Here is a 16,106-nt window from a genome sequence, read left to right on the forward strand (position 1 = left end):
CCCACCCTAAAACATAAATGGCATATAAACAACATAATTACTGTTCATATTATTGCCTCTGACTACTCTTTATTGGTGAGGTCACCTTTTAATCCTTAGTTTCTCTTGGCTTCTCTGTTTTTGCAGACCTTATCTGGTAGAGGCAAAGTGGCCTTGACCTCTAGTTCTTAATCAGAATCCTGTTTTGGGAATTATATAGTCTTATTCAGTTGTTATTTGAAGTTAGCCATATATACCATTTGTTTTCATTGTTTGTTAGATTTGCTGTTTTATCTATCAAAGAAACATTCACACCTGGTTATTATCCACAGCTGTCAGTTTAGGCATTTAGACAACCGCAGCCTGCATTGCTGACTTCTCCTCCTCACCTTCCAATGCTAGCTGGAACGGACCAATGCCTTTACATCTTCACAAGGTCTTCCGAAACCTTCTCTTCCTTTCTTGCCTATTTCTGACAGGGTCTTCTTATATGAAGGGTCTTCTTTCTTATATGAAGTCATTTCATGTAAAAACTGGAACACTCAAAGGGAACAGATGAGTTTACTGAGGTATGAAAAAATGGCCTGCCTTTTACCAAACTCCACAATGGGTCAGTAGCCCATGCTGCCACGGTACAAGTTATTAAGAAGGGCTGCATGGATTTTTACCCAGATTTTCTAAGCTCTGTTATGTGTAGGTTTGTGCTGCTATATCTCTCAGTTCTTATCTCTTTGTACAACAGAACAATCTATGGAACTTTTACCAAACAAAGATTCTAATTCAGTATATTTGAAGTTTCCCAAGTAATCCTGATATTGAGCCAAGTATGAGAATCACCGTTTAACCCTTAAAATCTGGGACTCCAAACAAGAAGGGGCTCATAGACCAGTTTGAGAGATGACGGATGAGTCCCATGGATACATCTCTGAAAAAAACAGAGCTTTCTCTCTCATCCTGGAGGATAGGCTTGCCATCAACACTCCTATACAGAGGATAACACTTTCTTTCCTTTATTTCTAACAGATGAGTGTAGAGCCCCAGAAACCTTGCTGTTCAGTTAGGGATATGTGAGGGAAAAGGGACATTTTTTATAACGACACTACATCATAAATTAATGGATCCTTCGTTTTACAGAAGTTAATCTTAGATTTTCTTTCCCTATGTTCTGTTTCCTCTCTGCTCACACAAGAAGTTCAATGAGTTAGTGCTTCCAGCATAATTCCAATACACCTTACACAGAGAAAGGTTAAGATTTTACAAGAATATGGTCATTTGCGAATAGAGGTTTGTGAAGATACCATTTAAAGCTTTTTAAAAGTAAAGGTTAATGTACTAACCTGAGTCATTTTTCAGCTGAGACCTGAAAAATTGCCAGTCATTATGGACCAGACTTGATTTTTATTTAGAGGCAGGATTCCTGACCAGTGATAATGAAAAGCAAACAACAAAAACTATATAGTCTTGTCTGTTTTTTGGTCTATCTTATTAGCCTTCCCCATGCTATTATTACAACAGACGGGCTGGGAAAACTGTAAAGAAAAATGATAAATCATACCTGTTACTTTCAATTCAGTCTTTGTCAAAGCATAAAAACGTAAACCATACTGATTTTCTTTCACTAAATGCAGTTAAAATCATGATGTTTTCTATTGAGGAAGTAAGTGATGTTAGTCTGTGGAATAAACGTAACTTTCATATTAAATTGTCATTATTTTATATTTCAATGCTAGTATATAAGCATACTCCCAAAATAACAGACACAAAAAAAGATTTATGAGAATATCCAGGTTCATACTAAAAGAGATTGTTTTAAATCCCAATCAGACACTATCAGCATTACCAAGATATATTTCTATGTAAGACACTATACTTGTGGTAGAAATATGCTATTTCTAAAGGTAAGGTTTCCTGTTGTCCCATAAAATACATATTTAGTCCAAAGGAAAATTCTACTGAATGAATTGTTACCAATACCATGTACACTGTCACAAAAATGAAAAACAAAAATATGCTTTGAGAGGCAAGTTTCTATGAAATCATCCAGATGGTACTAGAACTATAACATATAGGTTCTTCCTCCCCACTGTTTGCACCAAGAAACTGTAATGAGAAATAAATCAGTAAATGAATTTGAATTTGTCCTTTTTATTCTAAAGAGTTTTTATTATTAGAAAGCTAGATCCCTGGAAGTGATCAATTTTCTACCATCCAGACTAAAAACTTTTAGCATCCTAAAGGATGCTTTTTGCTTTGACCTAAGAGATGCATTTCATGTAAGATCCCAAAATAAATACAGTCCATTGAGGTGTGATTGCCTTTCTTCCTTCAGGAACAAACATGTTGCTGTTCTAGAAGGAGAGAATTCCACTTTCCACCCTGTTTTTGAGAAATCATATTACTGAAATTCAAGATAATCCCTTATCTGAAACCCTTGGTATGAGATACATGTCCCGCTTTTGGAGTTTAGTACCTATACCACCTAATATGTAATACCTGAGTAGGGCCTAGGTTAGATTCCCAAAATCAACGTATTAATATTTTTTTGTAGTGAAACAAGAGTATTCCTACTAAGTAGGATAAAAGGCTGTAAATAGCTCTATGCCAGTTTAGACACGTTTGACGTCACATGACTTTTGCCACCAAACAAACGCACAGACCGCTTGGGTTTTTAAGCCTTTTGGATCTCAGAATTGCAGGAAAAGACTGTGGACCTGTGAGACACAAATAGGATGTTTGGGAGGAAAGGCCTTTAACATACACTTTGCATTAGATGACGAGAGATTCTTGCTTTTACTCCTCTTACGATTGTCCGTTTTTCTATGACGCCTTATTGTTCATCAAACACACAGGCGTGTTCCCATCTCGGCGCACTGGCTTTTCCACTGGGTGTCTTCCCATCGTTGCATGACTTACTCCCTCACCTCCTGGCAGGCTTTGCTCAAATACCACCTCAGTGAGTTTTTCCCTGGCCACCTATTTCCCTAGCACTCCCTGCTATGTTTTTCTGCACAATGTATTTCTTGTATATTCACTTCCTCTCTTTCCCTGAAACTACAATTAGAAGGTAAACTCCACAGAGATGGGGATCTTAGCTTTATTTACCCATTGCTGTATCTCTTGTATTTAGAACTGTGCCTGGAATATGGTGGGTACTGAGTACATGACCTATTAAAAGAGGAAGGGAATATTGTTTCCATATACTTGGAAAAATATGCAAATATACATTCTCTTTTTCTTTTTTGACCACGTATGAGTTTCTTTTAGGTGCTAGAGCTATAAGAGCAGCCAGGCTGATGCTTCCCATTTGCAGAGGGAGTTTGATGCAGGAATGAGTACACAGGCAATAGGTAGGTCAAACAAGACGATTTCCAATGGTGATAAACGTTGTTACACTCTTGGAGGACAGTAACACAATACAGAGTAAGGATTTTTAGCTTGTGTGGTCGAGGGAAGGCCTGTGAGCTGAGCCATGAAAGACAGGAAGGAATCACCTGTGCAAAATTCTGGGGGAAGAGCACTCCAGGCAGAAGGAACAGCAAATAGAAGAGCCAGGGTTGGTATTAGGAGAGAAAAGGTCAGTGTGGCTGAAGCACAAGGAGCAGGAGAAAGTAGCAGAGGAGGAGGAAGAGCAAGTGAATGGGGCCATGCCACAGGCTGTGACAAGGACTGTCAATACTTGAATAACAATGTAAATGAATTTCTATTTTAAAGGGATCAATTTTGCTCTTTATAAAGGATAGAAAGGGAACAAGGAGACCAGTTAGAAGTTTAAAACCATGGTCTCGACAAAAGTTGATAAATGACTCTTAAGATTTTGACTTGACCAAGTAAGTGGTTAGTAAAATGGGGAAAGACCGAGGTAGAAACAAGGTATCTTGATTTAATTTTGGTTTATGTTTTGAGAATTCGGGGAGGGGGTGGGGGAGTCCCACTGCCTGAGGGCTTGGACCTCCACAAAGAGGTCGCACTGGATAAATAAATTTGGGAATCATCAGCATAGGAAGCCAATGGAAGGTTAACAATGGACAAGGCACTAGGAGAGAAGCCAGACAGACAAGAGAACTTTAGTGCACTTGATACAAAGAACACATCAGACCATGAGGACTCTTAACAACTAATTTATTTTAAAATAAACTATTAATTGTAGAAAATAGTAACAAAGCAATTTTAAATGTACAGTTTTAACCAATACAAAAAAGCAATAAAGCAATACCTGAAGCCTTATGTAAGTAATCTCAATATATGATCTCTGAAGTTCCTAAAACTCTGGCACTAACTCTAACGTAAACCTTTATTAGCTAAAGACCCAGAAATATGGTAGCCCTTGACCTAAAAGCTAACTGATTTGTATGATGTTCATGCAGAAACTAATGAGGAAATGGGAGAAAGCTTTCTAGTGCCTTTGTTATCAAGATAACAAGTTTGAAACTTAACCGAGCACAAAATAAAATGTCATTTTCTAACAAATAGGACCAGAATTCTTTTTAAAAAGAATTCTGGGTAGACAAAGTGATTTTTCCTAAAAGCTAGCTGATGCTACCTTAAATATCACCTAATTTAAATTATACCATCTCTAAATAAGTTAATCACACAAGATAGTTTAAATACACCTTTAGGTGCTGGGGGGGGGGGAGCGCCTCTTTTTCTAATGTAGCTGTTTTAAGTTGAAGCTTGTGCACAAAATCAGATAGAAACATGAATGCCTAACCCAAAGACCTTTGATTACTTGCAATTTTGGAGTAGAAATGATGTGGCTTTGAATATGCCAGTGTTAGACCATACTGACTTAAAAAAAAAAAAGATAAATAGACAATTGCCAGCTCAAAAGATACATGGAAGACATGTACAATTCCCGAGAAAACACACCCCTTCCCAAGTTTAGGAGGGCAGAATAATTGCTGAGATGCAATTAAACAAACCTCTAAGAAAGAAAAATTAAGGCTCCTATAGTTAACAGTCTGTGGAGTAAAATTATTTTAGGTCTTGATTCTTCGGACCCAGAAACATTAGAAAGTGCACTTGGGATATCCTGTCTTAGGGCCCTCTATGGCAAAGCTCTAGCTGAACACTTTATTTTCCAAGTACTAGATGGGTACTTCCTGAATTTGGGGTTCTGAATGGTTTATAAAAACCAAGAGTACTATTAATAACCCTCACTTTAAAGCAGGAGTTGGATGGAGAAAAGGATCAATAAATTCTTACAAGTCCTGAGGTATGAAATCTGTATCAGTAGTATGACAACATCATTTGTTTATACTCTGCTTTCTGCTTGTATTTTAAAACTAAAATTTATAAAACAAGCACACAGTACATCAAATTCCATTAGTAAACTAAAATCTAATGTGTAAAAATTAGTAATTTTTTTTTCTAGTTTCTAATATCTGTTTTAGCAGAAGAGTTCAGGATCACTTGGGTGAGGGGGAAGTAGTCAGCCAAATTGCATTTGGAAGACAGGACACATATTCTAAGGGCGTTCATGTTAAATTAAAAAATATATAAATATAAATTAATAAAATAATAGCAAACATCACATATATGCCACAAGAAAAGACAAAGTACTCAAATAGGCCTGGGTTGCTGGGATGCCCCTCCCAGGGCATCCTCGCCGTTTGTAGAGCACAGCAATTATATTTTGGAAATGAAAACATCTGCTACAACTTTCTAAATGGCAGTATTTACACAAGATTTTCAATCTTGTGCAATAACAATGTATATTCTACTGACTACGACGTTGCAAGTGGCTTAGAAATCCCCTGCACGCACAGGCAAGCCCATCTGCCCACTCGAGATCCAATATCCGTAAAAAGAGCTGAAGATCATATCCAATGTGGCCGTAAACAGAACCTGGGAGAGTCACACAGTCTGCTCTGTGAGAGACAATGAGGCCACAGGTGTATACGGTGCCCAGTGAGGTCATGGGATCCTCATTTTTCTTCCCTGTTTGAGGTATCCATGCTATCGTTCATTTTTTGCTTCTGCATTCGTGTTCGGGTAGATGCTGGAAAAAGGATGCAGAAATGTTAACAGCACTGATGGTGCTGGATGCGTTGACAAAGGGCTGCCATAAACGTTAGGCTTGTGCCAAATCGATGGAGTTCAGGGCCTGGCAAAGCAGCGGTTTCCAAAATTTTATCATATAATTTCTATCAGTACATTTTTTTCCCAAGTATGTACCACCAAAATATGTATGGTGTGTGTGTATACCATCTATGTTTGTAGGTAAGTTATAAAACACACACAGCCCAAACATCAAAAACAGAGGAGATAAAAACAGATTCTAGTATTTTCTCTATGTACCAAGAGGTGGTCTCGCATACTTGCAGGCGTGCCCAGCTCTGCAGACCACCGCTCCAGAGATGCTGAGGCTGGGTTTGGCCCCGTGGCTCAGCCGAATGCCGGCCTGGCCGAGATTGATCTGTTGGAGTGAGTGGTATTCGTCACAAAGCAAGAAATTCCCTTGTGCTTGCAGATACCTCGCAAAGACGTCAGCTGGCAGCTCATTTAATTCGGACATGAACATTTTAAAAGTACGGTATTAGTGGCAACACAGCCAAAACCAGAAAACTTCTTTTAAGTTATTTAAAAATTCTTAACTTGATTTTTGTGGTGGGCAGAAGCTCTTCTTTAATAAAGAGGAAACAAATTCGCATTTGGAAAAGAAAGAAAATACGAATTCTCCGTCTTCCCCCTCTCGGCAACCTAGCACTGTCTGATGGTCTTCTTTGAATGCAATTCAAGTCTTTGAGGAAAACTGAAGAACTCCTTAGCCTTAGGGGTTAACATTCCTGCTGCTTCTCCCCAATTTTTCAGCCTCAGAAAGGTCCTGAACTCCAGCCTGGCACTGAGAATTCACCATCACAGCGGAGTGTGCCACTGGAAAATGTACTGACGACAGCAACTGAACTCTTCTCTAAGAAAATATGCGTGTTTTTACAGCTTTCTGCTCCTTTTAAAATGCGTATTTGTGAGCTTCCAAATGCCTCCAAATGTTTTCAAAGCTTCATTTTGGTCATAAACTTCATGTCTATTTTCACATAATGAGGGGAAATGCCACAACTACTTAAAAGTTAAAATAGGTGTGTGTCAGTTGATGTAAAATACAAAAAAGATTTATTTATAACCAAAAATTTTAAACTCTTGGTATATTTAGTTTTAATTGTACTCTTTGAAATAACACATAGATAAGGTTTTAAAAAATCAAAAGCATTCTTTTTGTTTTTTTTTATTATTTTTTTTAATTTTAGAGAGAGACAGAGTGTGCGTGTGAGCAGGGGAAAGGGGCAGATGGAGAGAGAATCTTAAGCAGGCTCTGTACCTACGTGGGGCTTGATCCAACGACTCTGGGATCACGACCTGAGCTAAAGTCAAGAGTTGGATGGATGCTCAACCGAGCCACCCTAGCGCCCCCAAAAACATTCTTTTAAATACTTTATAGTTTAAATACTTAGTATTGACAGACACATGTTTAGAGAAAGCCTTTTTTTTAAAAAGTCACATTTCAATTGGTATTGTTCTTATTGATATGTCCTATGACCTAGGAATAATAGGGTTTTTTTTAATGTTTATTTTTGAGAGAGAGAGAGGGAGGGGGGAAGGAGAGAGAAAGAATGAGAGAGAGAGGGAGAGAGAGAGAGAGAGAGAGAGAGAGAGAGAGAGAACAAACTTGTGCATGTGAACAGGGGAAGGGCAGAGAAAGGAGACACAGAATCCCAAGCTGGCTCCATGCCGTCAGTGCAGAGCCTGATACAAGGCTCAAACTCACCAACCGCAAGATTAAGACCGGAGCAGAAATCAAGAGTCGGACGCTTAACTGACTGAGCCACCCAGATGCCCCAATAATTTTAATACTTATCTCTGAAGTCTGTGTCTTCTTTCCCCATACCAGCTATATTTCCTGTCAATGGATCTGGCAGATTATCAGGAAGTGTCACACTTAAACTACCACAGTTATCTCTGTAGGACAATCGAGTAGCAGTCAGTACATGTTTGTCTTTTTCTTAACGTAGTTTCCATTTATTATACTTAGGTTAATCTTTTATAGTCTTAGAGTGGCTGAGGATAGAATCCCCTTTGTCTTAACATTCCCGATTTATGTCACTCTGTGTAATCTGGAAAATGATTTGGTGCTCTTTATCAAAATTATGATTTCCAGCAATGGAAAACTTGTTTGACAGTAAATTTTTAAAACTTGCAAATTAGAGAAGTTCCATAATAGGATAAAAAATTATTCAAATAAGGGGGATGATGTTTATATATGCTAATTTTATTTAAAAAAACCTTTCCTTATATCCAACACTCTTAAAGAGTTCCTCATTATAGTTTCGCTCTCCTGAAGTATTTCTAGCCATTCATGTTGAAGATGTGGTTTCACTTCTTAGTATTTCTACACTAAAGATTTTAGAAAGAGTAAAGATGACCTTCACTTTGCATCATACATCTAATCCACAAATGTCTGTGGGTAAAGAGTACATACTTGATTGAATTGCATCTTCAGTGTATAAGCAAGTGTGCTAAGTTAGGGAATTATATGTATTTATTCCTTTAAAACAAGAAAAGGCCTTTTGCAAGATAAACAATGTTTCATATTTACATAAGGTGAAATGATAAGTACTTACTCATTTCTGCCAGTTTCTGTTGAAATTTGGATTCCCCTGGGAGATGTTTACTGCAGATTTAAAAAAGACAAAACATTTCACATGTATACAGATAAACGGAAAACTCAAAATTTTAATAACTATGGTGATTTCAACGACTTACTTTATACTCTTAGTGAGTGACTTTTAATTTCAACAGTTTATGAACAAAAAACATCTAAAATATAACCATCACAAATTTAGAACCTTTTTGTATTTTGTCAGTGAGTCTTACAAAACACAGTAAATATTTTTCAAGAGTAAGCACTTAAAAAGTCTAACGTTAATCATAACGAATTTTTATTAATAGCTTTATAAAAAAACATGAAAAAACATCAGATTGCTAGTAGCCAATATTTTCAATGACTTTCAGTAGGCAGTACATGATTTATATGGTGCTTTTAACTTTGGGATACATTCCTACCTATTTTGAGCAACGTTCACAACTTCCAAATGAAATTGGCATAAAAGGGCCTGGTGGAAGTCAGGAGCACAGCTGCACTCTGGCTTCTCCACAGGACCATTTCAAACCTGTTCCTACCTTCCGTCTGCTTCATCTGATCCTTCAATATCAAAGCGTAGTTTTTTCAGCGGTTTAGGAGGGTTGCCTCCTTCAGCACTTCTTTTGAGCACACGGTCGCTGTTACACACCATCTGATTTATTTTCTGGAACTTCTCAGAAGTCTACAAATTACAGAATTCTTTATTTTAAATCATTAAATGCCAGAATCTTGCAGTTAGCAACCTTTAACTGTAGTCTGAGGGGTGTCAAAAATCAGCTGGGGTAATACCTGCATTTTCATTTTCTGCTTTATTGCACCAAATGAGATATGAAAAATCTTAGAATCAGTGTAACTACACTTACCTCTGCCCCAATTAAATACCCTCCTGTCTCTCCCCATGAGGCTTCTCGCCTTCCTCCAACAAGTCTGACTTACTCTGAAAACCCTGGTTCCTCATTTTGGGAACCCACCCACACACAAAACCAAGGCTACTCCTCAGAAGTGTGTAAAGTTAGAATGGCTTTCTGGAACCTTATGGGTTTTGTTTGTTTGAGGGCATAACAGGACCAAAGAGACTATCACAAGAGTCTAATAAGAAGTGAAATATCTTTTCAATAATAATTCTGGATTTGCTTTGTGGGTATTATGTCGACAAGTCATATAGTTTATATATTTTAAACCATTACTGATAACAATATTTATTGAAATGTGAATTCATTAAGTTTTTAAATAAAAATTCAAATATCAAAAGACTTTGAGTCCATTCATTATTACTGGAGATGATTTGCAATATACATCTCTTGAGGGAGAATCCTGTCACAGCAAAGTAAAGGAAGCTTTGGTAATAAGTACCGAAGGGGACACAATAACTTATTTCATCCAAGGGACAAACACACGGGAAAATTCTATTTCTAAAATTCTATGTCTAATTTAGAACTGGAGCAGGCGATTACCTCAGGGATGTGTATGAACGTGTTCATCTGAACTAAAAAATGAAGTCAGACTGTTGATAGAAATATTAAGTCTGACTGATCTGACAGTGAGGATTAGCTCTGTTAATTAAACTTTACTTTCCAAAATTTAAATGAGGTAATTTTCTAAAAATTAAATGCAAAAACAAGTTTAGATGGAAAATATATTTAGAGCACATCCTGTGTACGTATCAAATTTATGATAAGATTTTTAGTTATCAGCTTTAAAGTATATAAGTACCTGTAACATTTTCTCAATTCTTTTAGAGGTTATAGCAAGCAGAAAAGTTTGAGGACCCCTACTCTATTCGGATCCAGATCCAACTCTTCCTATGTGGTCCCACATCTCTTTTGTGAAGCCTGATAGCTATACCCTAATTTGAGCTCAATACCACAGCATTTACTACTTGCAACATATGTTTTAACACTCAGTCTTTTAGGATACAAACCACCATCCTTCTCTAGTTATTTCATTTGAGGCAGTGGGTAGGCAGACTCTAGAATGGCACTCATGAATCCCCACCTCCTAGTTTCTACACGCTTGTGTAATACTCCCTTCTCTGAGTGTGTGGATTGGACCTAGTGTTACCTTGCTTCTGACAAAAATAAGACAAAAGTGATGGAATATCACTTTCAATATTAGTCACAAAAAGACCGTGACTTCCATTTTGCTCTATACCTCTCTCTTTCTTCTTGCTCCGAGGGAAGCAGGATGCCATGTTGTAATGAGTGGCTCCATGTAGAGGCTCAAGTGACAAGGAACTGATGGCTTAGAAAAATCTATGTAATGTATTATATAATTTCAAAGGATGTTTAAAAAACCACTTTGAAATTCACCAATTAGGAGTATAATTTGAAATTAAATGTGATTTGAAAATAAAACTATTTTTCTTTCTTTCTTTCTAAATTCTATGCAATATGCATTGATGAGGTGTTTGAATAATAGCATTTGTTAATTCAAGTTAACAGAAATCTGCAATTTCTTTTATAGTTACAATGAATGCTCCTGTATTTTACAGAAAGAAAATACTCACCCCAAATGATTCACCAATTGATACTAAGATTCTGTCAAGATAAAATACAAATTAGTAATGAAAATCATATATAACTGTGCAGAGATGAACATACATCATTCTAAGCTATTAGAAATACCAAATCAAAAGTTTGCTCTACCCCAGAACCACAACAAAATTATAGTCATCAGTGGCTTATTCTAACAATGCTACTCTAATCATACACTGAGCTGGTCTCTTAGATTTTTTTTTTTTCAATGTTTATTTATTTTTGGGACAGAGAGAGACAGAGCATGAATGGGGGAGGGGCAGAGAGAGAGGGAGACACAGAATCGGAAACAGGCTCCAGGCTCTGAGCCATCAGCCCAGAGCCTGACGCGGGGCTCGAACTCACGGACCGCGAGATCGTGACCTGGCTGAAGTCGGACACTTAACCGACTGCGCCACCCAGGCGCCCCCGCTGGTCTCTTAGATTTTTAAAGAACTTCATGACTGAAAGACTATATTCTGCCACTGTCCACATTTAAAGAAGATAAAGGAAAATTTTAATTTATCCATATTTAATTCTCATAAATCAGTGCGTAAGATAACAATTAAAATTTCTTTCACATTTTCTCATTAAAAATTTGCCTAACATTTGGCAAAAACTTATAGTATTAAATAATCAGTATTCGAATTAAGATTTCTACTGATATATAGTAAAGTCTGTCATATATCTTAGAATCAGAAATCTCTATTAGTCTGTCCTTGTTTGAACCATATAATTTATGTTCTTTGGTTTTTGTCTGAGTATAGTTGACACATTATGGGTACACTAGTTTCAGGTGTATAACACAGTGATTCAACAAGTTTATACATTATGCTATACTCACAAGCTTAGCTGTTTGTCACTATGTATTGCTATTACAGTATCACAGACTATCATCACTAGTGTCACTACACATGCTGTACCTTTTATTCCCATGATTTACTTATTCTGTAACAGGAAGCCTGTATCTCCCACTCCCCTTCACTCATTTTGCCCATCCCATAACTCCCTCCCCTCTGGCAACCGCCAGTTTGTTCTCTGTGTTTATAGGTCTGATTCTGATTTTTGTTTATTCTTTTTTCTTTTTTTTAGATTTCACTTATGAGTGAAATCATGTGGTATTTGTTTTTTTTTGACTTATTTCACTTAGCAGAGTATCTTCTAGGTCCATCCATGTTGTCTCAAATGGCATAATCTTGTACTTTTTAACTGCTGCATAATATTCCCTTGTACATATATACCACATCCTCTTTATCCATTCATATATGAACGGACACTCAGGTTGCTTCCATATCTTAGATATTGTAAATAATGCTGCAGTAAACATACAGGAGAACATATCTTTTAGAATAAGTGTTTTAATTTTCTTGGATAAGTACCCAATAGTGGAATCATATGGTATTTCTATTTTTAAGTTTTTGAAAAGCCTCCACACTGTTTTCCGTCATTGGCTGTACCAGTTTTATATCCCCAGCAACAGTGTACGAAGGTTCCTTTTTCTCCATATCCTCACCAACACTTGTTATTTCTTGTCTTTTTGATTCTAGTCATTTTGCAGGTGTGCTATCTCACTATGGTTGATTTGCATTCCCCTGATGATTAGTGATTTTGAGTATCTTTTTGTGTATCTGTTGGCCATCTATACATCTTCTTTGGAAAAATGTATATTCAGATTCTCTGCTCACTTTTTTAATTCAATTGTTTATTTGCTGTTGAGTTGTATGAGCTCTTTATAAATTTTGAGTATTAACTCTTTTTCAGATATATGGTTTCAAATATTTTCTCCCATTCATTAGCTTGCCTTTTCATTTTATTGATGGTTTCCTTTGCTGTTCAGAAGCTTTTTATTTTGATATAGTTCCACTTGTTTATTTTTGCTTTTGTTTCCCTGGTTTTGAAGACATATTGAGAAAAAAAATGTTGCTACAGCTGATGTCAGAGAAATTACTGTCTATGATCTCTTCTAAGAGTTTTATGGTTTCAGGTCTCACATTTTGGTCTTAATCCATTTTGAGGTTACTTTTGTGTAAGGTATTAAAAAGTGGTCCACTTTCATTCTTTTACACGTAGCTGTCCAGTGTTCCCAGCACCATGTATTGAAGAGTTGGTCTTTTCCCCACTGTATGTTCTTTCCTTCTCTGACATAGATTGACCATATAATCGTTGATTTATTTCTGGGATATTTTGTTCCATTGATCAATGTGTTTATTTTTGTGCTAGTACCATGCTGTTTTGATTACTACAACTTTGTAGTAATTATGACATTGAAACCTTTCTTGAAATCTGGGATTGTGACATTTCCAGTTTTATTCTTTTTTTTTTTTTTTAATATTTACTTTTTGGGAGAGTGCAAGTGGGGGAGGGGCAGAGAGAGGAAGACAGAGAATCCAAAGAGGGCTCTAAGCTGACGGTCTGGCAGCAGCATGCCTGATGTGTGGCTCGAACTCACAAACCACAAGATCATGATCTGAGCCAAAGACAGACACTCAACCTACTGAGCCACCCAGGTGCCCCTGTTCTTTTTCAAGGTTGCTTTGGTTATTCAGGGGTCTTTTGTGGTTTCATACAAACTTTGTATTATATGTTCTAGACTGTGAAAAATGCTATTGATATATGGATAGGGATTGAATTGAATCTGTAGATTGCTTTGGGTAGTATGGTCATTTTAACAATATTAATTCTTCTAAGCCATGAGCATGGAATATGAGCATTTGTTTGTGTCATCTTCCATTTCTTTCGTGTTTTATAGTTTTCAGATACACATCTTTCACCTCTTTGGTTAAATTTATTCCTAGGTATTTTATTCTTTTTTGGTGCAACTGTAAATAGTGTTGTTTTCTTAATTTCCCTTTCTGCTACTTCAGTATTAGTGTATAGAAATGCAACAGATTTCTGTATGTTAATTTTATATCCTACAACTTTACTGAATTCACTTATTCGAGTAGTTTTTTGGTGGAGTCTTCAGGATTTTCTATGTACAGTATCATGTCATCTGCAAACAGTGACAGTTTAACTTCTTCTTGACCACTATGGATGCCTTTCATTTTTTTTCTTCCCTGATTGCTATGGGTGAAGCTTCTAGTACTATGTTAAGTAAAAGTGATGGGAGTGAAAATCCTTTGTCTCACTCCTGATCTTAGAGAAAAAGCTCAGTTTCTCACTATGATGTTATCATGTGGTATGTATCATGTCATCTGTGGGTTTTTCATATATGGCCTTATTATGTGGAGGTATGTTCCCTCTAACACCACTTTGTTGAAAGTTTTTTATCATGAGTGATGTTGAATTTTGTCAATGCTTTTTCTGGGTCTACTGAGATTATCATATGATTTTTATCCTTTGTTTTGTTGATGCACTGCACAATGTTGATTGATTTGTAAATATCAAACCACCCTTGCACCCCTGGAATAAATCCCACTTGCTTGTGGTTAATGATATTTTTGATATGTTGTTGAATGTGATTTGTTAATATGTTGTCAAGGATTTTTGTATCTATGTTCATCAGGGATACTGGCCTGTAGTTTTCTTTCTTTGTGGGGACTTTGTCTGGTTTTGGTTATCAGATCAGGATAATTCTGGCCTTGTAGAATGCATTTGGAACCTTTCCTGCCATTTCCATTTTTTTGGAATAGTTTGAGGAGAATAGGTATTAATTCTTCTTTAAATATCTGGTAGAATTCATCTATTAACGCATCTGGACTGGACGTTTATTTTTTGGTAGTTTTTTGATTACTGATCCAATTTCATTACTAGTAATCAGTCTGTCCAGATTTTCTATTTGTTCCTGATTCAGTTTTGGAAACTGGTATGTTTCCATGAATTTATCTATTTCTGCAAGGTCATCCAATTTGTTGGTATACAATTTTTTGTAGTAGTCTCTTAGATTCCTTCATAATTCTGTGGTGTCAGCTGTTACTTCCCTTTCCTTTCTGATTTTATTTACTTGGGTCCTTTGTCTCTTTTTCTTGATGAGTCTAGCTAAGGGATAATCAATTTTGTTTATCTTCTCAAAGAACCAGCTCTTGGTTTTGTTAACTTTCTTCTTTTTAGTCTCTACATCATTTATTTCTGTTGTGATCTTTATTATTTCCTTTCTTCTACTCACCTTGGGCTTTGTTGTTCGTCTTTTTCTAGTTCATTTAGGTGTAAGGTTTATTGTTTATTTGAGCTTTTCTGGCTTCTTGAAGTGGGCCTGTATTGCTATATATTTTCCTCTTAGAACTCTTTCACTGCATCCCAAAGATTCTTAGACTATTGTGTTTTCATTTTCATTTCTCTCCATGAATCTGTTTCTTCAATTGTTTTGCTGGCCCATTGGTTATTTAGTATCATGTTGTTTAGTCTCCACGTGTTTGTGTTTTTTCCAGTTTTTTTCTTGTGATTTATTTCTAGTTTCATACTGCTGTGATCATAAAAGATGCATGGTATGATTTCAATCCTCTTAAATTTATTGAAGCTTGTTTTGTGTCTCACATGTGATCTATCCTGGAGAATGTTCTATGTGCACTTGACAGTAATATTTTTTTTGTTTTTGGATTGAATATTATGTCCACCTGTTCCAAAGTGTCAAAGACACTGTCTCCTTATTGATTTTCTGCCTGAATGATCTATTTACTGATATGAAGAGGAGGGTTAAAGTCCCTTACTATTACTGTACTACCATCAATTTCTCCCTTTATGTTCATTAGTATGTGCTTTATGTATTTAAGTGCTCTAATACATGTGTTGGGTACACAGATATTTACAAATGTTACATCCTCTTGTTGGACTGCTTTATCATTCTGTAATGCCCTTCTTTGTCTCTAATTATAGTCTTTGTTTTGAAGTCTATTTTGTCTCGTATAAGTACTGATTTTTTGCCTTTTTTTTTGCTTCCATTTACATGGTGAATGTTTTTCCATCCCTTTACTTTCAATTTGTATGTGTCTTTATGTCTAAGGTGAGTCTCTTATAGCCAGCATACAGAAGGGTCTTGTATT

At 36.4% G+C, this 16,106-nt stretch overlaps 1 protein-coding gene across 8 annotated transcripts in view; it reads right to left on the reverse strand.

Moving 5' to 3' along the window:
* Window positions 1-16,106, reverse strand: part of RB1 (RB transcriptional corepressor 1) — a 181,641-nt gene that overhangs the window by 1,440 nt on the left and 164,095 nt on the right. For 2 of the 8 annotated variants that reach the window (XR_006594610.1, XR_006594604.1), the window contains exons 24-27: window positions 11,121-11,151; window positions 9,154-9,296; window positions 8,595-8,644; window positions 369-1,651 (exon numbers count right to left, since the gene is read on the reverse strand). Coding sequence is in view for 3 of the 8 variants with exons in the window: in XM_023251429.2 (XP_023107197.2) it covers window positions 5,904-5,977; window positions 8,595-8,644; window positions 9,154-9,296; window positions 11,121-11,151 (298 nt within the window). In the remaining 5 variants the exon portion in view is untranslated. Of the gene's footprint in view, window positions 1-294; window positions 1,652-4,081; window positions 7,039-8,594; window positions 8,645-9,153; window positions 9,297-11,120; window positions 11,152-16,106 lie in introns of those variants that run through there. The other 6 variants (XR_006594612.1, XR_006594608.1, XR_006594609.1 and 3 more) reach the window with 5 other exon arrangements.

Source organism: Felis catus, chromosome A1 (assembly GCF_018350175.1).
Source record: "Felis catus isolate Fca126 chromosome A1, F.catus_Fca126_mat1.0, whole genome shotgun sequence".
Lineage (NCBI taxonomy): Eukaryota > Metazoa > Chordata > Mammalia > Carnivora > Felidae > Felis > Felis catus.